The sequence below is a fragment of the Panthera tigris genome, chromosome B4, assembly GCF_018350195.1.
Source record: "Panthera tigris isolate Pti1 chromosome B4, P.tigris_Pti1_mat1.1, whole genome shotgun sequence".
Classification (NCBI taxonomy): Eukaryota; Metazoa; Chordata; class Mammalia; order Carnivora; family Felidae; genus Panthera; species Panthera tigris.
In genome coordinates this window covers 134,570,393-134,596,712 of record NC_056666.1, presented here as the reverse complement: position 1 = coordinate 134,596,712, position 26,320 = coordinate 134,570,393, and the positions used below count along the sequence as shown (strand labels likewise).

At 54.8% G+C, this 26,320-nt stretch overlaps 1 protein-coding gene across 4 annotated transcripts in view; it reads left to right on the top strand.

Moving 5' to 3' along the window:
- PACSIN2 (protein kinase C and casein kinase substrate in neurons 2) overlaps positions 1-26,320 on the top strand; it is a 133,704-nt gene that overhangs the window by 87,735 nt on the left and 19,649 nt on the right. For 3 of the 4 annotated variants that reach the window (XM_042993444.1, XM_042993446.1, XM_042993445.1), the window contains exons 2-3: positions 6,422-6,559; positions 25,033-25,189. In XM_042993444.1, the coding sequence (XP_042849378.1) occupies positions 6,500-6,559; positions 25,033-25,189 (217 nt within the window). In that variant the 5' untranslated portion in view covers positions 6,422-6,499. Of the gene's footprint in view, positions 1-6,421; positions 6,560-17,087; positions 17,339-25,032; positions 25,190-26,320 lie in introns of those variants that run through there. The other variant, XM_007079520.3, reaches the window with a different exon arrangement.

Below are 26,320 nucleotides of genomic sequence, written 5' to 3'. Positions count from 1 at the left end.
GAGCATACGCTACCTCGTCCCAGAGGTTCGTTTCGGAATCCGTTGTTTGACATTCAGTTGGCATTTTCCTGTCACTGGGCTGGACCGTGAAAGCCTGTTGTGGTGACTTCGGCACATAGCGTACCCCAGGGGGTAGACCGGGCGGGGGGGCGCGTGCAGCGTTTGTTCCGAGCTTACGGCGGAGTATCACGGTTCATTTGCTTCAGGAAGAAGTGATCAGTCCCTGCTGGGTGCCGGACAGGGTGGCATATACCGAAGACACGCTCGCTTCCGTCCCGTCCTCGGAAAGAGCGGCACTGACTCCTTTGTCGCCTTGCGCTTTTCCAGAGTTCTCCCGCGTCTGTTACCTCCCCTGAGCCTCCTCATACCTCGGGAGGTCAGGGCGCCAGTGGTGTCCCCGCCTTAGAGGACAGATGGGGCTCTCACAGGGGACGACGACTTGAGTCCACAGAGTCGGAGCTGAGATACCCGCTGCCTCCCCGGGACCTTCCCCTTCCCCTTGAGAAGCACCCAATTAATAAATAAATACACACTATATGCTTTTGGCATCAGTAAACCTACTTCGGGAGGTATTCGGTACCCTTTGGCCTCAGAGGTCAGTGTGTTCTGTAGCACATCCTCAAGCTTAGTCGTGGCTTAGGTTGGCTCAGGACCCTGAAAGAAGGAAGGAGGCGGAACCAGGAAATTCGCCTGACCCATCTCCTTTTGGAGGAACGGGCTTGCGGTTCTCTCGTTGTCCTCAGAGGCCTCAGTTGCCCCGACTTCCATGTTTCTTCAGCCCAGGTGTGCTAAAACCAGATTCATTTTTACGGCTAGGGACGCTTGCGTGTGAACAAAAAATCTGAGCGATATTCCCTGACAGGCCGAGGACCACTGGGGATGCTTCGGGTGTCAGTATCAGAGTAGCCTCGATAGCCTCGATCAGGCTATCGCGACAGCCCTGAGACTCAGGCGCCCTTTCTGAGGGAGCGGCCTCCCATCCACACGGGGTCTCCAGAGCTGGGGACGACTCTGGCTGGACGACCGGTGTCCTGCTGCGGTCGGGCCGCGTGGAGTCACAGGGGCCGGGTTGAGTCCTCGCCTTTTGATTTGACACAAGCGTGGCCAACCTCGGCCGAGAGAGCCTACTTTGGGGGTATCATTCAGTCCTTAGATAGTTATTGAACACCTGTGTGGTAGCATTAGCCAGTTCTTCCGGTTCCTTCTGGTGGCCTTGGTTTCCCTGGGCGTGGCCTGGTCTGCAGCTGGTTCCCGCTCAGGAGGGCGCGTGCTCGGGTGAGCGTCCACCCTGGAAGGGAGCACCGGTGTCGGGCTGGACATTAGGGGTTTTTGTTCAGGAATCTCATGTTCCTTAGAGCACGGGCTGTGTCCTGGGGCCTCTCCTCTTACCTTAGGGTTGCTTGTCTGCAGCTCTAGGCGCTCACACACGCGTCCACCCCCACAACGAAGTGATGCTGGGAAACACACTGGGAGGAGCAGGCCCTGTGCTGTGTGTGGGCGCTGCGGCGGTGGCTGACCCTTCTTCCTGCCTTTCCTTTCTCTGCCGGACTCTCCTCTGAGTTCTCTGCGGAAACGTGCGTTCTTTTTGTTTTCCGAAGCTGCAAATGCAGCTAAACAAATAAAAATAAAAAAGGATACCCAAGCCGATTGGTACACTGAGACCCCTTAACGTCGGGTATTATCGCTTTTTCTTGTCTCGTGTAAATTTGTAGGACAGACATTATGAGACTTTATTTTGATTGCCATCAAGCATTCATTACCAATTTCACTTTATTTACAGCTCTGTAAAGGCAAAGAATATTTCTTCTGCTTGCATTTGACAGATTTAACATTTGGATCTTCCCTCATTTTCCCATTGTTCTAGTCCAGTTTAGTTGTTTTCAGTTTCATTTAAAAGAAACCAAGGTCTAGCTCATGGGCCGTTTGCGTTCCCGGCACTAATAAGCTCAGTTCTTGAAACTTAGATCTTTGTTGAATGAACGAACGAATGAATGAATGAATGAGGCTCACCAAGAATAGCCGATAATGGCAGGTCTTCCCCTCTTTCCAATTTTAAATTGACACATGACCCTGGCGTCACGGGGCCACGTGATACTTTCTGGGCGCCTTTCTTCCAGTCCCTTCCAGACCATCTCTGGGCCTGGGTATGGCTGGTGTGACTCAGGAGGTCATTTGGGCCAGGAGGAGTGGCTGATCGTTGTGCCTTGTTGAGTCGTGGCGCCGGTCACATTCTGGTGGTAAAAAAACGAATCTCTCTGTTGGTCAGGAGAACATTTCTTATGTGAGCCCTGAAGGCTGGGAGCTGATTCTGCTTTTGCAAAATCTGTTTTGTAAAATCACCCGTCACGGATTTCCCGGGAAATGAGATTCCCTGGTCTCCCTTGAGCCATTTTGACCACCTTCTCCACTTATAGATAGGAAGCCCTTCTCTAGCCCACAGGAGCAGAGCCCATCTGCCTGCCAGTCCCTTTGCAGCTTTTCTTACACCCCATGGAGGAAAGCACTCCTACTTTCTTGGTATTTTCATAGTATAATACCCACAAACAGCTAATTATATGTAACAAACTGTAAAAGGAAGAACTTGGCATTTTAGAGCCACAGAACCTCGCCTTGAGTCATAATCTCACCATTTATCACCATTTATCACCTTAAACAGTTTACTTGACCTTCAGTTTCTCATCTGTGAAAAGGGAATAAAGATACCTGCCTCATGGGACTATTACAAAAAATAAATGAGGTTGTGGAATAGCTAAAATTATACTTGGAGAGAAATACATAGTTTTAAATGCATATGTGAGAAAAGAGGAAAGAAAGCTTATAAGCTGCACTTCCATATCCAGAGTCCGAAAAAGAACAACCTGAAGCCAAAAATGGTAGAAGGAAGGAAATTAATAAAGGGAAGAGATCAAGGAAAAGGAAGACAGATACTCAGTAGACAGCTGAAAGAAAGCAAGCTAAAAGCTGAGTCTTTGAAAAATAAAAATGAAAACTGATAAATCTCTGATGAGACTGATCAAGAGAAAAGGCACAAAAACCTAATGCCAACAATGAAAAGAGGGACGCTACTACAGTTCCCTCAGTCTTTAAAGTGATCATAGGAGGAATAATATGAGCAATTTTATGCCAATAAATTTGAAAAAAAGTCGCCTGGATTCCCTATAAAACCACAACTTTACAAAATCACACAAAGAAATAGAAAATACATAAATAGTCTTCTGCCTTTTAACTAGAATGTATGATGAGAAGTGCTTAAAGAAAACTTCAGGCCCAGGAGACTTCACTGACAAATTCTGCCAAACATTTAAGGAAAAAGAAAGCCAGTCTTAACGTAAACATCCATTTGTGATCACAGCTCTTAGAAGAATTACAGTGGAAAGGAACTTTCTAACCTAAAAAATGATATTTTAAAATATCGCATAGTAGACATCATACTTCATCGTGAAATGTCGAAAGCTCTGTCCTTGAGGCCAGGGGTCAGCTTGGCGCCGGGACCGCTGTCACCTGGGGACTGTCGCAGTGGGCTAGTGCAGTGCCAGGGTGGGCTCAGGACCCTGGAGTGAGGGAGCATCACCACGTTGCCAGTGTGGGGCTCGGGCGAGGAAAGCTGGACTCGCCTTGTTCCTGCTGGTCAGCTCAGAGCAGGCCTCCTCTCTGAAGCCCTTGCAACTCCATCCAGTGTTGCCTGGTTTTGTTACTTGGCGATTCAGGTTCTGGCCCCTAGAAGTCAAGTAAGTGTGTCTTTTTGTGCTGTGAGCCCAGTGGCAACCTCTTCTTGGCTCCCAGCACTTAATAGGCTCTTAATAAATCTCAGGCAGAACCGACCGTCCGTTTACGTCTACACCATGGCTGAACCCCAGCCGAGTCTGAGTCCCTCCGGCTGAGCTCTTCAGGTATCGAGTTGCTTCTCAGTCCAGATCCCTGCAGCTCCTCCCTGCAGCTGTTCCCGGAGCTGGCCAGGCAGCCTAGCCAGCGGCCGGATCGGACCACTTTGAGACTTGCCTGAGCCCAAAGCCCAGATATTTCCTGAGGAGCCTGGAGCAGAGACGGCTGGCCTGGGTAGAAGACTTTCTGCCACTGCAAACATGGGCCGGCGTGCTCCCAGGAGGGCCCGGGCCAAGAGCACACGATTGCATAGATGGGGGGTGCTGTGGGACGTGGCACCAGGGCCCAGCCAGAGAAGACGGTCGGCCTTTCTGATACCCTGGAGTTAAAATGACACGCTGCCCTGTGATGTTGGAGCGAGGTCCAGCCGGCACGCTGTCAGGAAGTGTGTGCACGTGGCGCCCGGGCAACCGCCTGGCTGTAGCGTGCGTGAACTTGGCGCACTTGGCTTTGAAGTACCATCATCCGCTCTTTGAATTTATTGGCTGTACAAGTGCTGTGTTCATCTTCAGAAGCTGTGACATCCATCACATGAAGCCTTTTTTTTTTAATATATATATATATATATATTTAATGTTTATTTTTGAGACAAGGAGAGACAGCATGAACGGGGGAGGGGCAGAGAGAGAGGGAGACACAGAATCCGAAACAGGCTCCAGGCTCCGAGGTGTCAGCACAGAGCCCGACGCGGGGCTCGAACTCACGGACCACGAGATCATGACCTGAGCCGAAGTCGGATGCTTAACCGACTGAGCCACCCTGGCGCCCCTCATGAAGCCTTTTTAATAGCCACTAGATCTTAGGTTATAGGACACCAGATTTATTCAAACTTCAGATCGTTCTTGGAAAACATCTTGGTGCGATGGAGAGAACATTACCGTAGCAAACTTGTCAAATGTTTGTCTCCGCCATTCATGACTTGGGTGACCGTAGGCAAGTTACTTAACCTCCCCTCCCTGAGCATCAGTTCTCTCAACTATAAAGTGGAGACAAAAGTAACGATAGTGGTAATTATTACTATCTAATGACGTTACATTGTAATTTACTGTGTCCATAGCGCTCACTACGGACCACAGTACTGTTTGCCTCTGTGTGTCTGGCCTCATTTCACCCTCACTGTAATTCTGTGATGTACGTCCCATAATCAGATAAGGCTGTTGAGGCACAGAGAGGTTGGGTAACTTGCCAACTACTGCCCAGCTAGTGAGTAACAGGTCTGGGATTAGAGCCCAGGTAGCCTGACTCTAGAGCCCGTGTTCCTGTTCCTTACCACGCTTCTGGATTGTTGCTTCGGGGGTTGTAAGAATTAAATGCGGTAGCATATGGAAAAGGGTCCAGAACAAAGTCTTGTACCTTGGAGGCTTAGCAGTGTGGGTCACCCTGCATCCACCCCATCCTGCCTGGTCCCTCCCCGAGCGAAGCTGAAGCTTTGGACTCCTGACTCTGGTCGTGAGGGGAAGTTCCAGAACTCTGGCTGTGTGATCTGGACACAGGGTGATGGGAAGGAGGGGAGAGTCAACTTTTCACCAAGAAGCCAGCGAGTCTCATGTGGCGGTGGACGGGTCATGCATCGCTGTGGTCTGTGCTCGTGAGCATCGTGGCACCTCCCTCTAGCAGGGGGTTAATCACGCCTTTACCCTTGCCTGGGTTTAGAACACCGCCTCATGACCCAGAAGTGGTCACTTTCGCCTGTTTGTCTTTACTCTAGCTGACCTTCACACTGATGGTATCAGAATAAACTGGTCTGATCTGGGGCCTCAGTGGCTGAGGTGACATTGCCCAACACAGTGGCTGGGGACACACTGCCCAACACAGTGAAACATGGGGGAGCCTGGGGGTGGAGTCAGGTGTCCAAGTCGGATGACTTCCTCTCGTGTCTGACTGCAGGGCCTAGTCCTGCCCGGTGGGTGGCACAGGCTGGGGCAGGGCGAGTCCAGAGATGCAGGAATTCTGCCTGCTTTCGCTGTTCTCTGCACACGTGCTCTCCTTCTCCAAGCGACGAGGAAGCTTGTTTAGTTAGGTTATCAATCTGTTGGTCTAAGAACACGAACCGTTCTCCAGAAAGCTCTTTGAGCTCTTCAGTAAGGTGTTGAGAAGGTTCACTTGTTAATACGAAATACACACGCGCACGGGCATATAACACATGCATATGTGTGTGTTTATTGATTTTCTCTCACCTAAAGGGAACGTTTGAGACTGCTCTGTACTAAGGCAGTAATGGATATGGAAGTCGTGTGATGGCCGTGACTTGCTTCTTACCTTAAGAATTTAAGGGGCGCCTGGGTGGCTCAGTCGGTTAAGCGTCCGACTTCGGCTCAGGTCATGATCTCGCGGTCCGTGGATTCAAGCCCCGCGTTGGGCTCTGTGCTGACAGCTCAGAGCCTGGAGCCTGTTTCAGATTCTGTGTCTCCCTCTTTCTCTGACCCTCCCCTGTTCATGCTCTCTCTCTCTCTCTGTCTCAAAAATAAATAAATGTTAAAAAAAAAAATTAAAAAAAAAAGAATTTAAAAACCACAATGATGTGCTTTTTCTTTGACAGGTTTGTCTACGGATTTTGAGCATCTGAAGTTGACCTCTGCGTTAAGCATTGGCCGCTGCTCCCTCACTGTCCGAAGAGATGTCTGTCGCTTACGACGACTCCGTTGGAGTGGAAGTGTCCAGCGATAGCTTCTGGGAGGTAATGCCCACGCTTGCTTCCTCACGTGTGCGGAGAGCAGGCCGATGGTGCCTGACGGGCCCGGCTTCTCCTGGCCGGAACTGGGGAGGAGATGAGCATACCCCAGATAGGCCCTGTCTTCGGGGTCAGATCCAGGTGGCGGCAGGGGTGGCTTGGCTGTCAGTGCAGGTGGTGAGCTGACCTTGCCAGGAAGGACTGATAAAGCAGCGTTTGTCAGGGTCTTAGCGCCTGTCCGTTCTCGGATCTTCGTTTTCGTGCTTAGCCGTGTTGTGACTTGGCTCTGTGTATGCTCGTTGTGGGGCTTGGCCCGAGAGGCCGCGTGGCTTCTGAGTCGTGTGTGGAAAAATGGACGGCGGTGATGTGACACCATGCTGGGACAGTGCAGGCTGTCCAGGGGGCCGAGCAAACCGCCCTTGAGCTGTCAGAGCATCTTCCCGTGAGTCTAGGCCCATGAGGAACTCCTTCCCCGATTAGAAATTTTGTGGAGGTGGTGGGGGGGGTGGGGAGGGAGTTTTGTTTTCTCTGGAAGTCACTCTTCCTGAGCCCATTTACTTTTTTCTGCCTGCTGCTTAAAGGAAAGTCCATTTTTGTTCTTGGGGCAAAACCCCTGGAACTTTCCAGGCAGCAGTGGGCTTAGTGGAGAGAGCACAGGCTTTGCAGTTAGAAAGATCTGGGTTCTGTTCCCGACTGTGCCATCGCTGGCTGTGATTTCGGGCAAGTGGCTTGACTGATAAGAGCCTCAGAATCTTCATCTCTAAAGGGGGGGTAAGGGGCGCCTGGGTGGCTCAGTCAGTCAGGTGTCCAGCTCTTGATTTTGGCTCAGGTCATGATCTCACAGTGTGTGGGTTCGAGCCCCATGTCAGACAATGTGGAGCCTGCTTGGGATTCTCGTTCTCCCTCTCTTTCTGCCCCTTCCCCACTGGCGGGCACACAGTCACCTCTGTGTGCGCGCTCTCTCTCTCTCTCTCTCTCTCTCTCTCTCTCTCTCAAAATTATAAATAAACTTAAAAAAATAGAGGATACTGGCCTTCGGGGAAGCTGCAGGATGAAGTGAGAATACAGACGTCAGCACCCATGTGGGTGCTTTCCAGGCAACAGAGGCTCGAGTGGCGTGAGATACAAGGAGGAAGCGCTAGGGTTTGCTGGGGACTTGGACGAATTAGTTTTATAAACGGAGATTGAGTAGGTGTATCGTTTTGTCTGAGAACAAACACCATCTGATATTATTGTCTAGTAGAGACAGTGATCACAGGTGCCCAGTGTTAAAAAACGTGAGCAAGGAACTCAGAGTTCTTTTAACACTTTTCTTTCCTATGTGTTGGCCAAAAGGTCATTATTGACTTTTAGCTGAATACTTCATCTTATGAAAAGTCTGTGTTTCATGAGCAGCTACTACGTGCTAGGTCATGTGAGACTCCATTGGGAAATGGGACGGTCCGAGTCCTTACCCCTCAGCCTCCCTGGTGGGTATCCAGGCCAGAGCCCAAATTTCAGTAGCCAGAGAGGTACACCTGCCTCAGGAAACATTCCTCAGAAGGCCCTAAGAGTGACAGGGTGACGACAGAGTCACGGTTGAGTCCGGCCGCCACAGCAGTGGCTTCCTGGCGTTGTTAGGAACGTCCTCACGCCGTGGGGGTTGTGGGGTGTCCGTGGTGGACTACGTGAAGCTGTGTTGGAACAGGCAGTTACAGAATACGGTCTGGAGGTGCCTCCGGGACAGCGCTGGAATTCAGGACTGCCCCCCGTGCAGGTTCAGGTTCACGGGCAGACGGGTCTCACTCGCCCCCAGGAGGGAGACTGGCCTTGCCAGCTCACGGCCAGCCAGCGATGGCTGTGCGGAGCCCTCCCGTGAGCTCCAGTGAGACCGGGTGTGTCTGGTGGAGACGCAGGTCCTCATTAGTTTCGACCCTGAACCCAAACTAGACAGAATCCTTTAGCTGTGGGGAGACTTTTTGTTTTGTAACTGTGGTGACATTACCGTCTGGTACTAATCAGCACCTGCCTTGAGCTGGATGACGGTGCCGAGAGAGGTCGGCACACACAGCGGGCTGGGCCTTGTGAGCCATAGGCCAGGAGAGGCACCGGGACCGGTTCAGAGGTGCGGCCTAGGCTCGACTCCTGGTTCGTCACTAACTGCATAGGGGTGGAGGGTGGGGCGCTTGGGGCAAGTTACTAATTTTTCTTTGCCTCAGTTGCCCAATCCGTAAGATGGGGGTAAAAATGGTACCTATATCCCAGTATTGTCGTGAGGGTTCCAGGAATGAGCGTGTGGAAAGGGGGCTTCAGGACAAGTGCTGGCGGGGAGCTCTGTCCCTCCGATGTGGGAGCTGGGGGTCAGCACGCACACAGCACATCACCTGTTCCCGCAAGGTGCGTTTGGCGGCATCGTTTGAGTTCCCAGTCGGTGGCTGAAACTGCTCTGGAGACATCAGGGATCTACATATAGGGCTACTGCAGAAGCCTTCAGCTGCTACTTTAAAAAAAAAGCTTAAAGTTGCCAGTATATAGTGTCAGCATATATTAAATCGAGTGGCTTTAACAGGTCCTGTCGCTGATTGGAGCTCTCAGGCTCCCTGTTAAATTCTTAGCTGCGATAACGTCCACGGCCAAGAACATCTTTTGCCCGAGGAATGCTAAGGCCAACGATTTATTTTCTAGGCAGGGTCGGCTCACCTTGTGATGCTGTCTCTGAAATCACTTTTCAGCTTGTATAACTCCATGCTGCCCACCTCCTCCTCCTCCGGGATGGGTTTTTGCTGCAGGGAGGAGCGGTCACTCAGGGTGAACCCGCCCCGTCGGGCTCTGAGTGGCGTCGGTGCTTGCGGCCAGCTGCGCATCTCTCCAAGCTGCCAGCAAGGTCGCTCTTGCCCACGAAAGGTGTCTTCTCGCTGATGTGGCCACAGACCTGTACGAATCTCAACACAGCCTGGTGGTCTCGAGGTGGAGAAGTCCTCATGCTCAGTCTTGCTCCTTTCCGCTGAAAGGTACTCACTGGAGTGGGTCATTCCAGAAACCTTTTCTGCATGCTGGCCATGTGCCTGCACAGGAGGGACATGACCCCGCCCTCCGGGAGCCTTTGGCTGTGACCTTTGGAGGCAAGCTCCCGTGGGAAGAGACCGACACTAGACAGATCACTGCGTGGGCTGCCGGAAGACTGGCTGGAGAGCGGCGGAAAGTGGGGCTCCCCCTGGGGGGGGGCAGGAAAGGTGCTTTGGAGGACGAGCGGGATTGGTACTCACTCCGCACTCACATGTTTGCTAGATGAGCGAACAGGTCCTGATCTGTGGGAGGACAGATCACCCACGGGAACTAGTATCAAATGGAAGTGCTTGTGGGTATTTGGAGGGGACATTTTGTGTATCACCCAACACAGAGTGAGCCATTTAGAGAAGAGGGGCCCCGCGGGGAAGGCTCTGGGTGGAGAACGGATGCTGGTCTCCATGGGGTCTGAGGGCCGTGGGACCAAGCCGCAGTCTGCCTCTGGGCGTCGCGTTCGGAGGAGGAGAGCCTGCTGGCTGCAATCACCAGGGAAGGTGTGTGGGGTGGGTGGGGCTGGGCTTTGAGTCGGGAGCAGGGAGATGGGGCAGGCTTCTGGGTTGGAGCAAAGTCTGGAGGCCGGAATGAGCAGGGCCTTGCAGAGGGCTGAAGACCGTGAACTCTTTGGAGGCGGGAAGTCACGTGGGATTGGGTAGGTTGGGGCCGGGGGCGGGGGGCTGTTCAGCAAGCAGCGGGCGGCTTCTTCGGCAAGTTGGAGCCTGGCACGTCCCCTCCCCACAGGCTTCCCGGCAGGGGTAGGGGGGCTCGGTTACCTCTGGCACGTCTTCTGGCTCTGGCTCTGGCTCGCTCCAGAAGCCCGAGGGCCCTCCCACCGTGTCCGCCGCTTCTAGGCCCTGCTCCCGGGTCTTCTCTTTGGCTCTGGGGCCGGTGCACTGAGAGCCTCGGCTGCGAGTTGTGGGGCTTTTCAAGTGTCACCAGTGCTTCCTGGGAGAGCCCGGCCTCCTCTGTCTTCGGGGGCTCCGCACACAAAATGGCGGGTTTGTCACCTGCAGGCCTGCTGCTGCCCGGGTCTCCGAGGACCCCTTGGTGGCCGGGCTGGGAGGGCCTACTGCTGACTTCAGAAACTGGGCTCTGAATCCGCCTCATCCCCGAGGCAGGGGTTCTGCTCAGCCGCCGGCCATATGTGCGCTTAGAGCTCACATCTCCCCGGAGAAGCCAGGCTGGGGCTGACCCGTACCGCGCGCTCTGTGGGCGCCAAGAGCCTCGGAGGAGAAGAGTATTTGGGGGGTGAAGAGGACAGAAGTGTCTTGCTGTAACATGTTCTGGGAACCTTGGCCCCCGAAGAGTCGGCAGGTGCCTCCTTCACAGAAACCTCCCCCTGCAGCCTCCTCTCGGACTGTGGAGACGGGGTATCACTTGCGGGCGTCTCCACACGCGGCGCCGTTTGGCCTGGAAAGTTGTCCGCGTGGAACGGGGTGCGCTTCTCCCGTCCCTCTAGACGAGTTTCGTAGGCAACATACTCAGAAGATGCCAGTGTCCTGTGTCCGTGGCTTCCGCAGAGCCTGATGGCGGCCGCCGTGGTCCAGACCCTGGGCTGAGTCCACGGTCTTGAGGCCCCGGAGCCAACGTTTGCCACGTCGGGCAGTCACAGGGCAGCAGGCGGACGGTGAGCGGAGGCACGAGGCACGTGGAGACAACAACCTTGGTGCTCTGTGGCAGTGACCTATTCCACTCGCTCTCCGGCCACCGCCCTGACGTACGCAGGCCTGGACGGAGTTCTCCTCCGCGTGACGGCCTGTCCGTGGGTGCATCGCCTTTGTCGTAATCCCGCCGTGCTCAGGCCTAGCTGCCGGCAGGCTGGTGGCAGGCCGTCATTTCCCTAAAGTTTCTAATTCATTCATTCTTTCAGGCAAACTAGTACCTGCTGCGTCACGATGGAGGGTCAGGGCCCTGGCCTCCCCTCTGCCGTGTTCAGTCTGTTCTCTAGCCTGAAGCCAGGGCGGCTTGTCCAGAAAAGCAAACCTGTGCGATTCCTTGCCCTGGGGGTGGGAAGCTTCTGTTTTGTGCATCCCCTCCACACTGGAGCCACACTCGTTAGCATAACTAAGACCTAAGCCCGTGCTGGCAGCTGCTGAACCACCTGGTCCTTCCTGAGCGGCACTGCCCTGGGCTCCAGCTAAACGGAGCGCCCCCAGGCTCCTGTCCACAGGGCGCTGCCTGCCTTGCTCGTGGTCTTTCCTCCAGCCTGATCTCCGTTTCCTTCCAGCTCCTTCTCGAGGCAGCCTTCCCCGACCCCTTCTGGCGGGGCTCAGGCGGCCTTCCCGCAGGCCCATCCAGTGTTGTAGTCTCACCGTGTGCGTCTCCCTCTGGGCTCTGATAACCTGGGGGCGAGGACTCGATTCTCCATCCTCCAATTCTCACGCCTGGGTGCCGGGGACTTAGCACGGTGCCTGACACGCTGAATGATCGTCGACTGGATGCATGAGTAAGTCAGAGAAAGGAAGGGGTTTGATGCTGGGTGGTAAGACCTGCTCTGCTCATAAGCTTGCGTGAAATATTCAGAATTAAAATATGTGTGCAAATAACCACAATAGTGGGCAGAAATCAGTCTTTCGGTGAACAATTGTAGAGCGCTGCCATGTGCCAGGCCCCGTGCTAGGCCTTGGGGACACGGCATGAATAAAACAGACACGAGGGCCTTTTAAATGGTCCAGAGCAAACGCTGTGAGGATGCGGAAGAGGCTCCCCTCCCCCCACCCCGAGTGGGCTCACCAGGGCTGTGTTAGAGGTGGCTCTGGGCGAGCAGGGACTTTTGTCCCCCTGCCCCCGTGTCCCACGCGTGGGTGTGTACTCGCTGCTAAGTCACCCAGCTGTGTGCGCATAAGCTGTGTGCTTATGGTCCGTGTACTTTTAGCAGAACGTGTTAAAAGTAACGTTAACCGACAACGAGAAGTTTAGAAATGAAAAACAGTGATGACGGCTAGCATCTAATGCACACGTGCTCTGTGCCAGGCCCCTGCTCTGGCTTTGTGGGTGTTCTCGGTTCTTACGACTGCCTTCTGAGATGGTCATCTCCACTTTGCAGGTGGAGAAAGCGAGGCTCGGGTGGTTGGCGGATGCCCGGCTTCCCGGAAGTAGTCGGTGGCGGAGCCGGGGTTTGGGCCCAGGCGCCTGCCTCTGGAACTGCTCTCTCGCCCCAGCTCTCAGCCTCCCGGGAGCTGCTTACGGGAGAGAAGTGTCCCTTTGCTCTGAGCGCCACACACTTAATGCTTCTGCTTCAGCGTGAAGACGGTCGAGTCCTGTCTGGGCGGACCCTGGCGCCACTGTTCGCGAGCGTGTGACCCTCGGGCTCAGAATAGAGAGACAGCCTGCTCGGGTTTCTAGGCGGACCTCTCCTCCTCGGGGTGCTTGCGGGGATTATAGTCAGCCTCCACAGGGCCCGGCCGTGATTCCCGAGCCCCGGGGAGTGTGGCCTCCTCGCTCACCCGCTTCTCGGCCCTGCACGTGCATGTTGTGTACACGGGAACGGGCTTGTCCCCCCCCCCCCACCCCCCCCCCACCGCCCCCCCCCCCCGTCCAAACTGCACGTAAGGAGCCGTTCCTTGAGAGAATCGAACACTCAAGGTGCTTTGCCGTCAAGCGTGTCCTCTGAAGATAAATTATTCTCTCGTTTGATCTCAGTGATGTGAAAGCAACTTGTTTAAACCATGTAAGATACAACATTTTCCCTTTCTACTCAGTAAATAAATAGAATTACCCAATTTTAGAGCTGGTGGGCTCTTGAATGCTCAATTAGGCCGTGCTGGCTTAGCTCCATGGAGACATTTGTATGCAGACGTTTGGGGCTGGAGCTGAGGGGCCCAGGCCTGGAGTTAGGGTGAGGCAGCCCGTGTGTGTGTGTGTGTGTGTGTGTGTGTGTGTGTGTGTGTGTGTGTGTGTGTTGTGTGTGGGGTGGTTCCAGGAATCATGAAGGTAGAACCAGGAATTCTGAGGCAGGGGACCAGGGAGGGGTGGGGGGACTGTGGAAGCGGGATTTGGGGAGGGGCTGGGCCTGGAAGGAAGGGGGCACCGCCTGGAGGAAGTGCTGTTCTCACCTTTCCAGTCTGGCAGTCTCCCCCCGCCAAGGTGATTTGGCTTTGTGCCCCAAGGGTTCACCTGCTGTCAGCTCTCTAACTGTCCCTGCCCCCTTTCACGGTTAGAGCTTCCGACAACAGCTGCCAACGAGCCCTGGCTGACGCACCTGGCAAGACCCGGCTCACCATCCAGGTTAGCGGCAGCTCTTACGGCAGTGGGGTGCCCCTCGCCCGGCGCCTGCCTGGGGTGAGGGAGACTCAGGGAGGGTAGTGACCTAGTCACTGGGCAGCCGTGTCCTCGTGCTGTTTCCCGGGCACTCGGCTGAAGGGTGAGCATGTGTGAGCGCCAGGGTGGAGTCTTGGGGGTGATGGCTTGCAGGTGGGGCGTGTGCTGTGCTCGGGACAAGTCCATGGGTGTCGCCGGGCCTTTGCTGACGCTGAGCATCGCATGCTGAGGGCGCAGAGCACAGTGAACCTAGCTGGCCACCCTAGGAGGAGGTCAGCTCTGAAGTAACTTTGTTTAAACGCATCCTTCCTCTCGACACGATGTGTTCTGCCTTCGGAGTTAGACCTGAGAACCGGGACTTCTGGGATTCTGGGTCTTCTTTTTTTCGTTCGTCATTTGGGACATTTAAAGATCGGTAAGCAGTTGATCTTCCACGGTGCTGAAGGCTGGGATTTGTGCTTTGAAATTGTCGAGCGGCACAGGGTGCCTTGGCAGGGTAAGGAGCCTCATTTCTTCACCCTCCTACTTGGTGAGCACGGTTCCAGGCACGGCCGGCCGGCAGGGCCGGTCAACATTGGGAGCGAGAGCTGAAAACCGGATCCGGGACCGGAGTGAGGCCCCGGAGTGAGACGGGACTGGCGCTGGGTCAGAGGCAGCCAGAGCACAGATCGGGCTCCCGGAGCCCCGCCAGGTGAATGACATTACCCCGTTTTGAGGAGGCGGAGCCCGGTGAGGTTAGGGCCGGTTCAGGGGAGCACCAAGGTGGGGAACTCCTAGATCCTCTGGTTCCAGTGCAGGGTGAGTTGGGAGCCCAGATGGTGGGCGAGCCCAGCTGGAAGGCAGCGGGGAGAAGTCAGGTGGAGCCCCGTAGAACGAGGGGCGCCAGAGCACAGCTTGCAAGCGGGCACAGACTCGAGGGTTTTCCAGAGCGAGTCCGCGCTCCCCGGTGCTTTCAGGCGCCCAGCAGATTGCACAACCCTGAAGTCGATGGTGACCCCGTTCGGAAAGGGGGGTTCAGAGTAGGGCCTGGGCTAGGCTGAGACAGGAGGCTCTGCGCTGGCACCGTGGGGCCCCCCTGCCTCTGTGTGCGGGATGTGGCAAATGACGTGCGCCCCACCAGGCACGTGGGTGGGGAAGTGGCGACACCCCAAGGCCCAGGCCTGGAGCGCTCCCGGCCTGCCTGGGGCACGGGTAGACCTGGGGCCGAACTAACTCGGATCCTGGGTTTGAAGGAAAGCCTCGTCAGCATGAGTGAAGCAGCCGCGGGGCTCTCTGCTGCTTTCTGCTTAAACGGCTCTTTCCAGATTGGCACGAGTGTTAGTGACATCCGTCATCCCTGGAGGTACTCTCTGGTGGTGCTCCAACAGTCCATTCCTTTTAGTTTTGTGAGGAGTGCTGGAATGGCTCACTGGATTAAGACCTTGGTAAATAAAGGATCACGGGTTGCTTCATTGCCCGTGCGTCCAGCTGAGCGCTTAGCAACTTTGCCGTCCCTCCCGCTCCAGCGGCATTCGGGCATTGAGGGGATCTTACGGGGTGCCCTCTGTGGGCCTGGCCTGGAGGACGGAGAATAAAGGCACGGTCCTTGCCTCGGAACCCACTGTGTTACTGCATTTGGGCTTGTAGCTACATGTGTCATACGGGAGTAACGAGGGAGGGTGAGCTGGGGTGGGGGGGGGGGCAGTTTCCCCGAGGGGGTGGCGTCTCGTGTGGCTCATGCTCCGTGGGGCCTTGATATCCTGCCTCGAGCCTTCAGAAAGCAGCCTTGCCCCTCAGAATTCTCTTCGCTCTTGCCACAGACACCCTTTCCTTCAGGCAACTCCGATGACCCAGGGCATTCCTTCCAGAACTTGTCACCGTCTGTAATTGTGTTATTTATCTGACCACAAACCCCAGGAAGGTAGGGACCACAGAAGTTTGTATCCCTCGTCCCTCCCACAGTTCTTGGCGCAGTTAGGTGTTGATGACACATCGGTGTGTGGCAAGAGGGTGGCACCAGGCTGTCAGAAATTGAGTTATGAGGGCTTCAGGGGCAGCCGGCCAGCTGGTAGCGTTGACAGACCCTTCCATTAGAAATCCTCTAATTGAGAAGGACCCTTGCAGGTCATCTGATCCTATGCCCCCATGGACAACCTGCGGAAATGGCCCGGTCTTGTCCAGCGATGCCTGAGCCGGGCTAAGAGTGCACCCGACCGGGAAGAAACCCGGCCCGTACCGTAAACCCACCCTAGCCCAGTGTGATTAGTCCTTACAAAATCAGTTCTACTTCTGCCTTACAGCTGAAGGAATAGAAACGTGGGGAGAGAGACCCACACAAGGCCATTTATTTCGGGGCAGGCCCAGGTCTTTGCCTCTCCCTCCTGAGAGGCGGCCGCGTCGGAGAGGGCTGGGGGCTGGGGGACTCAAACCAGGTAACAGAAGCTCATTCAGCCAATCTCCCCACCGTCTGCAGGCCTGTAGTTAAGGAATCCCAACAGGGTCATTTTTCATCCTTGTCTTTCAGAATGTCCCGGAGCCTCTCCGTGTACTTTATCACCTTTGGAGAAAACATTTGACTCTGATTCCATGGACTTGCCGGGAGGGAGGGACAACACCAAGGGCTTTTCCTTCTGTCCGGTCAGCTCCGCACGGCTGGTTCGCCCTTGAACCTGCCTTTCCAGGATGTGCAAGGAGCAGTTGTGGTGCCTGGGCCTTCAGTGTCCCAGGTTAAAGGGCATAATAAGCCTTCTGGGCGTGAAATCGAGGTCATCTTCGGCAAGCGGTCTCAGTAGTTTACAGATTTGGGGTTCCTGATGAGCCTCAGTGGCACACAGTGGAATCAGGAACGGGGCCCGTACGTTACTTCTCTGTCTTGAACTCTGTCTGTGGCCTTCCCTGGGACCCATAAGGCTGGTTGGAGACACACACGTCACTTGACATTGACTCGTTAAGTCTTGGCTTTACTCTCTCTCTTCTCAGCCCGAGGAAGGTTCTGGAAGGCGGGCTCTTCCTTTTTCTGGCTGCACGATCGTGGGTGACTCTGCCTCTTTAGACCCCAGTTTCCTTTTCTATAAAATGGAAACACTAATGGTATCCACTGCTGAGGATTGTCACAGGAGGGGACACATGCAGAGCTGTTTTACACTGCCTGGCACAGCGTTGACATGCTCTTTTATGATGCTGCTGCTGCTGCTGAGAAGCACTCATTGTGATGCCCGTGTCCAGCGGCTTGCAGTCCAGCTGGGGCAGGGAGGCGGCGAACACGCACGATCGTGACCCGTGTGGGTTGAGCTGCGGCTGCAGGCCATGGGGACAGTGTTTGGAAGGGCTCTCGTGGCCCCCACGTGGACCAGCAAGCAGGAGCCTGTGGTGGGGAATTGGCCCCACCTGTCTGCGAGTGCAGGCGCTACAGGTGCTCCCCCTTGGTGGTCCTGCAGGGACAGCTGGTCTCAGGGAAGCCTCCCCGGGGAAGACAAGCTGCGCCTCATCAGACCGCTGGGACTGGTAGGTGGGATGCGACCCAACACCCACATCCTTCACCATCTCTCTCCCTGCCTTTGACGCTAGTCCCTTCCCTTCTCTAGTGTCGTGGCTTGTGTTAGCCCGGGTTCTCGTAAACTTGATAGCCTTGCTTTGTGTGCGGCTGTTTTTAATTCACACCAAGGCTGTCATGCTGCCCACCGTTGCCGTTCTGTTCCCTTCTGTTCGTGAGGTCCGTGCAGGTCGCAAGGTCTGTACCCCAGTCCTGCACTTTTCCCGCCGCTTGCCTCCGCCTTGGTGTGCCACAGCTCCCCCCGCCCCCCATTCACCCACGCATTCCCCAGGGTGAAGACTCCTGTGTGCCCACAGCCCAAGAGAACATTTCTGTGGGGATGACTCAGGAACAAAATTGCCAGGTCCTCACAGGGCATGTGTCTGCTTAATGACTTAATTACTGCCTGGTTGTTCTCAGGCCTGCCTCAGGCTACCTTCCCCCAGTGTATACAGTAAGGGTCCCGTATGCCGTATGCCCCCCCCCCCCCCCCCCCCCCCCCCGCCCCACGCTTGTCAGTTCCCACTCTCTGGGGTTTGCCAGTCTGTCAGGTGAAGAGCCTTCAGATCGTGGGCATTTCCCCAATCACACGAGTGTGAGCGCCTCGCTGCCGTCAGCCCCTTGGACTTTGCTTCTCTCTGAAGTTGCCTGTTCATACCTTTTGCCTGACTTCCCTCGGGGCCTTTTTCATGTTGGTATATAGGACTTACTGGGATATTCCAGTTTAGCGTGTTGTCAATTTAGACGTAGCAGATTGGGAAACAGTGTTTGTGGTCTGTTAACTTTGTCCGTGGTGTTGGCTTCTGAACAGAAATCCTTAATTTTTGATGCAAAAAAGATGTATTCATAGACATACACACGCATGCGTGTAAGCGCACAGCTTTGACTTTTGAAATTTTAAGGATCTTGCCCAGCCCAAAGTCACCTGTATTTTCTTGTAGTCACTTTCTGGTCCTATCTTACATTCTTGCTGAGTGCCAGCTGTGTGGCAGACCCCGTGGAAGGCAGTGGGGGAAGAGTGGTGCATGAGGAGGTCCACACCCTCTTAGGGCACAGTGTGAGACGCACGGTATTTGGGGGTTGGCGTCCTGTGCGCTGCAGGTCTGGCCTGCACAGCTCGGGACGGCAGGAAGTAAAGCTGTCTGGGGGCATGGACACAGGAACTGGCTGGGGAGGGCAGGGTGTTTTGGGGCACAGGCTGCCACTCCCTCACTCTGTTGTGCATCGAGTCGGCAGTGAGGCAGCCACAACCTCACTGGGGCTCCTTGGGGGCCCCAAGTCCATTGGGAGCGTTGGTAGTGTTGAGATGAGCCACGGGCAGGAGGAAGCCAAGGCAGCTCAGGGTAGGAGAGTGTGGGCTTTGGGGCGGCCCTGCCTGGCTCCGTTCTCACTCGGGCCATTGGTTTCACTCTGGGACTTAGGCTGTAACAGGTAATCTGTCTGTGGTGGGTCTGGTGGTCAGCAGCCAAAGAGGAGGGTACAAAGAATAAAATGGAAGGTGTACTTGAGATGACCAGTGCGTGGTACCTTGTAGGTTCCTCTGACCCAGTGGCCTGTGGTTAGCATAGGTGATGGTAGCTGAGCCTGTACTGGGGCTCGGCCCTGGCACTGGGAGGCCGACAGGTGGGGGGGCTCCGAGGAGCTGCGGGTTTGCCTTCGCTCGCCCTGTCACCCGCCTGGGAGCCTGGCGGTCTCACTGGGCTGCTTCCAAATCCTCCAGCTTTCCTGTTGCCTTTGGCCACCGTGCTCCACAGAAGGGGATTGGTCCGGATAAGTTGGCTCCAAAGTCAGAGAAGCAGGCGTTGTGCAGCGTCCTTGTGAAAGGCAGTTCCGGACTGTTTCCACCCAGAGGATAAACGAGGAGCTGGTGCGACCTGTCTAAACAGTCCCTCCCGGCGCCCCTGTAATTATAAACCTGCTGGGGTTTGGACAGAGCCCACTGTCTCTGTTCTGATTCCCGATTACCCAGATGTTTCTGCACAGGGATCACTGCACCTCCAGCCCCAGACTCGCCTTAGCTGACTATAAACCCAAAGGTGTGTCTGACGCTGGATTCTCAGCCCCTGGGGTGGAGGGAAACCCGAGGAACGACTGGAGTCAGACTTACAGAAAGGGAGAGGTGGGCTGACTGCTAGGGGCTCCCTCCAGGCCTCAGGGTAGGGAGTTGTGGGTGGAGAGAGGATGGAGTGATTCTGATTCCCCGGAGGACAGCGAGCTTGGTGGTGGGGAGGAGTGTGGCCCCCTAGGAGGAGTGGGGGCAGGAGAGTGGCTTCTGGAGGACTCTAGAAAGGTGGTGGTTCTGCTCTTTCCCAGCCCAGCCTGCATGAATTACAGTCCCCCCCTGCCCCCGGCCAGGTGCCTGGCCACTGGGATCCTGCCCCCACCTGCCACCTGGAGGACAGAGCGGTCCCTTGTCCTGCCTTTCCGCTCTCTGTCCCCACTGCTGAGGCCCCAGCCTGAGGAGGTTACGCTCGCACCCTCCTCTGGAAGCTTCGCACTCCTGAAACCGCCCCCCCCCTCGAGCCCCCCGCCCAGCCCTGAGCGTGTCACCTTCCAGGATGAACGCCTGACCCTCGAGATTTCTCACCATCTGATTCCCCCACCCCCAGCTGCACCCAACCCCCCATCGAAATGGCCAGTCGTTCCCTTGCGTTCTGTGTTCCATGTTCCATGCCTCATGGCCAGCACCCCTGGGTCTCCTTGCTGGCGGAGCTTGTCGCCCATACTGTTCTCTCTCTCCAGATGTGTCCCTCTCCTCCTCTCCTTGCCTTTAACCTGGCCAGCGTCCTACTGGTCCTTGAAAATTTGGTTTGGATGTTGCCTCCAGTAGACCTTCCCCACCTCTCGCCTCTCCCCTTGGCTGGGCAGCCCCTGAGGAAGGGGGGTGTCCCAGCCCTGCACCCAGGGACATGTGTGGTGAGTGTCTGCCTTTAGTATTTTGGTATCTGAGGGGGTGAGCCTGAATTTAGAGGAACTTAGGAACATAGGTGGCCTCAGACCCTACTGGGCTTTCTGTGAATAAATCAACTGATAATAAGGTTTGGAAGAAATCTTGTTTAGTTTTTAAATTTCTACATAAAGTTATCTGCCATTTGGCTATCTCAAAACAAACCGGTGTTTTGTTTTGTTTTGTTTTTTTAACATTTATTTATTTTTGAGACAGAGAGAGAGCATGAACGGGGGAGGGTCAGAGAGAGGGAGACACAGAATCTGAAACAGGCTCCAGGCTCTGAGCTGTCAGCACAGAGCCCGACACGGGGCTTGAACTCACAGACTGCGAGATCATGACCTGAGCCGAAGTGGGCCGCTTAACTGACTGAGCCACACAGGCACCCCATAAACCAGTGTTTTGAAAAGCAAGAGAGAGGGGCACCTGGGTGGCTCAGTCGGTTAAGCGACCGACTTCAGCTCAAGTCACGATCTCACGGTTCATGAGTTCGAGCCCCATATCGGGCTCTGTGCTGACAGCTCGGAGCCTAGAGCCTGCTTCAGATTCTGTGTCTCCCTCTCTCTGCCCCTCCCCTGCTTGTGCTCTGTCTCTGTCTCTCAAAAATGAATAAAAACATTAAAAAAAAAAACTATAAAAAAAAGAAGAAAGCAAGAGAGAAACTTTTAAACTACAAAACTGGTAAAGCAAAAATAGCTAACCGTGTATGTCCTCACTTTATCATACGATCGCTGTGTCACATATTTGCAAATTAACTTTTCTTGCACTTCAAAAACCAGTCAGCATTATACCTCAATTTTTTTAATGTATTGAAACAAAGAGAGCACACTCTATCAAAGAAGACATATGGGCGGCAGACAGGAGCGAGAAAAGGCTGTCAGCATCATTAGACGTTAGGAAAGTGCAAATTAAAATCACAGTGAGACAACTGCCACGTACAAACAAAATGGTAAAATATTCCAAAAATGAACCCGACGCGGCGCCAGGTGCCAGGGAGAGCACAGAGCAGTCGCAACCCTCATACCCTGCAGCTGGGAGGCGAAATGTGCAGCCACTTGGGTCACGGTTTGGCGATTTCTTACAAAGTTGGATGTGTGCTTATCGTATAACATTCCCACTCTTAAGTGTTTGACCCGCCCAGGAATCTTTATAGCTTCTTTATTTGTAATTGCCCCAAACTGAAAACAACCCCAGTGTCCTTCAACAGGACGAAAGGGCAAGCAAGTACATGGCAGTGTCTCCACACGATAGAACAGCTCTTGGTAGTAAAAAGGAATAAACTACTGACCTAGACAATAACATGGAACCGGCTCAAAGGCCAGGCCACATGCCGGGTGGTTCCATTTATCCCGGACGTCTTGGTAAAGGGTGTTGGGGAGGAAGAATTTCCTGTGCCCTTCAAGGTCCTTCTGGCTGGACTAAGAATCAAATTGACATGAGGCAGATTAACAGAAGAAGAAAAAATTTAGTTTGTACACTTGGGGAATCCACACAGACGTGGAATATTCCGAAGACAGGCAAAGCGAGGTATGTCTGTCATCCTGAACTAAGGAGAAGGGGTAGGGGTCTGGGGCTTCAAAGGGAAGGAATGTAATTCACAGGTAAATGAAAAAGAGTCAATGTTTGGTGGACAAATGTTTGCCGAGCCGCCAGGAAACAATGGGACAGAGAGAACTCTGATCAGACAGGCCTTCCTGGGCCCTTCTCTGTCCACCACGCCTAGCTCACAGAATAACGTTATCTGTGGCATACGATAGCTTTCTTCCTGGAGCAGGTCCTCAATCCAGATCCTTTTTAGGCAGTGGGGGTCGGGGGTGGGGGAGGTAAAGAGCTTTTCCTGAATCTGTTGGGGTTTGCTTGCTTTTTAACTCAAAATAATCTTCATGCCACAGTGGCCTGGCTTGGGGCGGCCTGACCTTTGCCCCCACAAGGGACGCCAATCAGATCAGTGGCTGCCGGGGCTGTGTGGGGCAGAGGCTGACTGCAGGAGGGCACGGGGGACAAGGCAGGGAGATGGAAGTTTCTGTACCTTGATACGGTATACACGGCTTACATGCATCTGAACTCGTCTAACTGTATCCCTGTGAAGGGTGAATTTTATTGTACGTAGATTATATTTCAGTCCAGAGAAACAGCTGTCAGCACCCTGACCGCCAGGACCTTGCTCAGGGGAGCGGGAAGGCCACATCGCTCTGTCACTGGGCAGTCTGTGCAGATGTTGATAGTACTTCCTGGTGAACGTCCCTGGGTGTGGACTAAAGGGATAGGCGTCTCGAGCCCATATGTAGCCTTTTAATGGAGGAAAGCCCAGTAGGGCAGACGTTCCTAGAGCATCTCAGTGCCTGTTGTCATGACCACTCCCTTCTCCCCTTGGCCTCAGCAGTGGTCACAGCGGCCAACATTTAAACCCAAAACACATGATTCTGGAAACGTCCTGCCTGCATTCCTTGCTGCAGCTGGGAATGCGATTTCAGATTTCAAGAGTTGTCCTTAAGTATGAACAGCGGCTGAGGTACTGCTCAGGACCTGGCTTGGACCAGCGTGTGCCTTCTTAACAGATACCCTCTTCTGTTCCCTAAAATTTTTTTACGAGGCTTTTGAAAAGCAGAGAGGTGGGTAGGTTTCTGGAGAGCCAACACGCTGTGATCTTGATTACCAGTTTGGATATTGTTGGTGACAGGCGAAAGCCAGCTCCGCATCACGGTCTCACGTCGCCTGTCGAGCCTGAATCGAGCTGCGATGATCTTAGCCCTTGTGGCCGCCAGCTCAGCGACACAGAGTTGTGTTTTGTTGGCTATTTATTTATTTATTTTTCCATCCTGCTGTAGATTTCAAAATGACAGCAGGGCCCTATTTTAAAGGGAAGTGAGCACTCGGTGTCACTTCCAGCTGGTTGTGAAACGCTTGCTTTTTGCCTCGCTAATGACAGGGCCTGCTGAGGATACAGTCGAAAGCTGCCCGTCTTGGTCAGGAGCAACCGCCTGGCCGCGCGCTCCCGGAGCTGTGCGTGCACTTCGGCGTCTGGTGGAGAAGGCTGCCCGGGCCGCCTGGCCTCCGGGGCTCCTTGCTGGTCCCCTTGGGAGCGGGGTCCTCTCTGGCCTCAGCGACAGCCCTTCCTGAGGGGCCAGAGCTCCTCCCCTGTTGCCCATGCCCTTCCGGGGGCCCCCGTGTCCTGTCCCTCTTCAAGGACTTCACCACTGCCCCCCTCCCCTCGGTTAGTTCAGCTCAGGGCAGGAGAAACTCTAGCGTGAACTCTTCGTAAACCGGAGTTCGACAGGCTGTGCCGTTGTCGGTCTCCGCAGCCTGCCCGGGAGAGCGAGGACTGTCCCCTTTTGTGTAGGAGTGGGACCTAGTCCTCTGTTCCGCAGGAGCTTCCAGACTGAGTCTAAACAGGGGTGAAATAGGAGAGGGATCAGCCCGCAGAGAGACCTTCAGAAATGGTAAAGTTGGTCAAAGTTGGTGAAGATTTTGGAAGCGAGTGGGAAGGAAGGGTTGGAACGGCATGATCGTTTCTCTGCCACATTTCCTCCAGCGCCCCAGTGTCCGCGCTGCCCTTCTAGGTGGTCTGGTGAACGCTTTGATCCTCACTCCAGCACAGCCACTAATGTTTTCTTAATTCTTCTTTTATATTCGATAATTTATTTAAAAAATTTTTAATGTTTATTTTTGAGAGAGAGAGAGTAGGGGAGGGGCAGAGAGACAGAGACAGAGACAGAATCCGAAGCAGGCTCCAGGCCCTAGGCCCCGGGCTGTCAGCACAGAGACAGACGCGGGGCTCGAACTCACGAACTGCGAGATCATGACCTGAGCCGAAGTCAGATGCTTCACTGACTGAGCCATCCAGGCACCCCTATATTTGATAATTTAAACGAGCTAGTCTCTCTTTTCATATGTGAGAGGATGTAGTCCAAACTCACCTTAACACTGGTCAAAGCAGAGAGGAGCCTGAGCTTTGCCATGGAGACGGTCCTACCCGGAGCCGTTTGAGATGCTGCCTTCAGCTGCTGCCCCCGATCTTAGTGACCTAGGTCATCCCCTAAGCCCTGGTTTTCTCATCTTCCTACTTGCCATGGCAGGGCGGTATTTGCAGGTGCAAAACACCTGCTGTGTTGCCTGGCACATAGTAGGGGCTCAGAAAGTGGGAGAGTGTTGAGTGCTCTAATCGGGAAGTGATAATCATCCAGCACGGGATGATGTTAAAGTGGGAGGTGCCTGAAACCTGTTTATACCAGTGATTTTCCAAAGGTCTTTAGCCAGTTCTGTAATATTAATTATAGAATCATTTAAATCCGAGCCACTAAATTATTATTATTATTATTATTATTATTATTATTATTATTATTATCTCTCTAGTCAGACATCACTTGCTCCAGGAGCTGTCCCTCACCCCTTGGTCTACATGAGATGCCCTTCTGGGCACCTTCAGCTCGCCATTCCCTCCACCACAGCCCTGCCTGTGCCGGTCTGTCCCCCTCCCTGGCCCGTGGTGTCAGAGCGTGGACGCTGGCCACGTGGTTTTTGAGCTCTGAATTTTTTTTTTTTAATGTTCCTGCCAGTAATAAAAATGGGGAGCTTGTCATCTAACAACGCAGGGTGCCTTTTGAGTGGAAGAGTGGATGAGCCCGGCTGGCACGGAGGCTGCGCGTGCAGCCGCGGGGGTCAGGCCTGCCCCAGTCCCAGGAGGGGGCCCCGGCCTCACCGTGTGGTTCTGTCTCCTAGGTCGGGAACTACAAGCGGACGGTGAAGCGGATCGACGATGGCCACCGCCTGTGCAGCGACCTCATGAACTGCCTGCACGAACGGGCGCGCATCGAGAAGGCGTACGCGCAGCAGCTCACCGAGTGGGCGCGGCGCTGGAGGCAGCTCGTGGAGAAGGGTAGGGAGGCCGCCGCCCCGGGGGGCAGCGGGGCGCCGTCACCCAGCAGCACGGGCGGGGTGAGCTCTCTTCCCCTTTCTTTGCGGCACGGGGCTCCTCTCTGCAGACGGCACCCGAGCCCCCCTCTGCGGAGCCCCGGTCATCCGCAGGACTTGCTACGCTTGCCAGCCTAACCCGGGACGGCGCCTTCGGGACCCAGACTCGAGTCAGCGCTCTCATGGCAGAGAGCTGGCTGCTTTGCACGGCGGGTCCGACACAGAGGGTTGTTTATTCGTAAGCTCGGCTGTGTAGCAGATCAGGAAAGACTAGATGGTGACATCGCCAGGCTTTCTAATTTGGAATTTTAGCAGGAATAACTAGAGGTGTCGTATGGTGCGTGTTCTGCCCCCGCTCCCTCCCTAGCAAAACGCTCGGAAGATTCTGGAGTTTGGTAACCGACTGCTGCCGTAGATATGGATTGTGCTCAGGACGCACCTCCCGGCAGTAGAGGGGGGCTTGATGGCTTCCAGGGTTTCCTGCGACAGAAGCCGGTTGGTGGGGCTTTCTCAGGGTGTGCCGTGGGGCAGGCCCTTTCCCGTGGCAGCCCACCTCAGAGGATGGGGAAGTCAGGCCGCTGGCCTCGGGGTCCGGCGGGGGGAGGGGGGGCGGGGCCCCAGGCAGCTTCGGTCCGGTCTAGACCAGCTGCCCGTGTCTCCCCTGCTGCTGAAACTGGTCGTCGGTCAGGTGGGGGTGGTTAGCACAGTGCCTTGGTACAAGCAGGTGCCAGGGAGTGAGGTGGTCACGCACGGGTGACGAGGAGCCGTAACTTGTTACTTTATTTCCACCTCTTGGGGTCCAGCTGCCAGCACCGTCCCTTGTGTTGATTCAAAACTTGAGGCTCACTGAGCACCGTTGCCCCCCTCACCGCGTGGATCCCACCACCGCGTGGCAGACCGAGGCAGGACAGGGAGCAGCTTGTTCTGTAGACACAGGGAGTCGAGGTTCAGAAGGGTTCACACCCCCCACGGCTATCCACCCCTCCGGTGCCTCTCTGTGTCAGTACGCAGCTCAAACAGCAGTTGTCCCCCTCAGATTCCGTCACAGCTTCTTCCTCCCTCACCTGAGGCCAGCACCCCACACCCTCAACAGAGT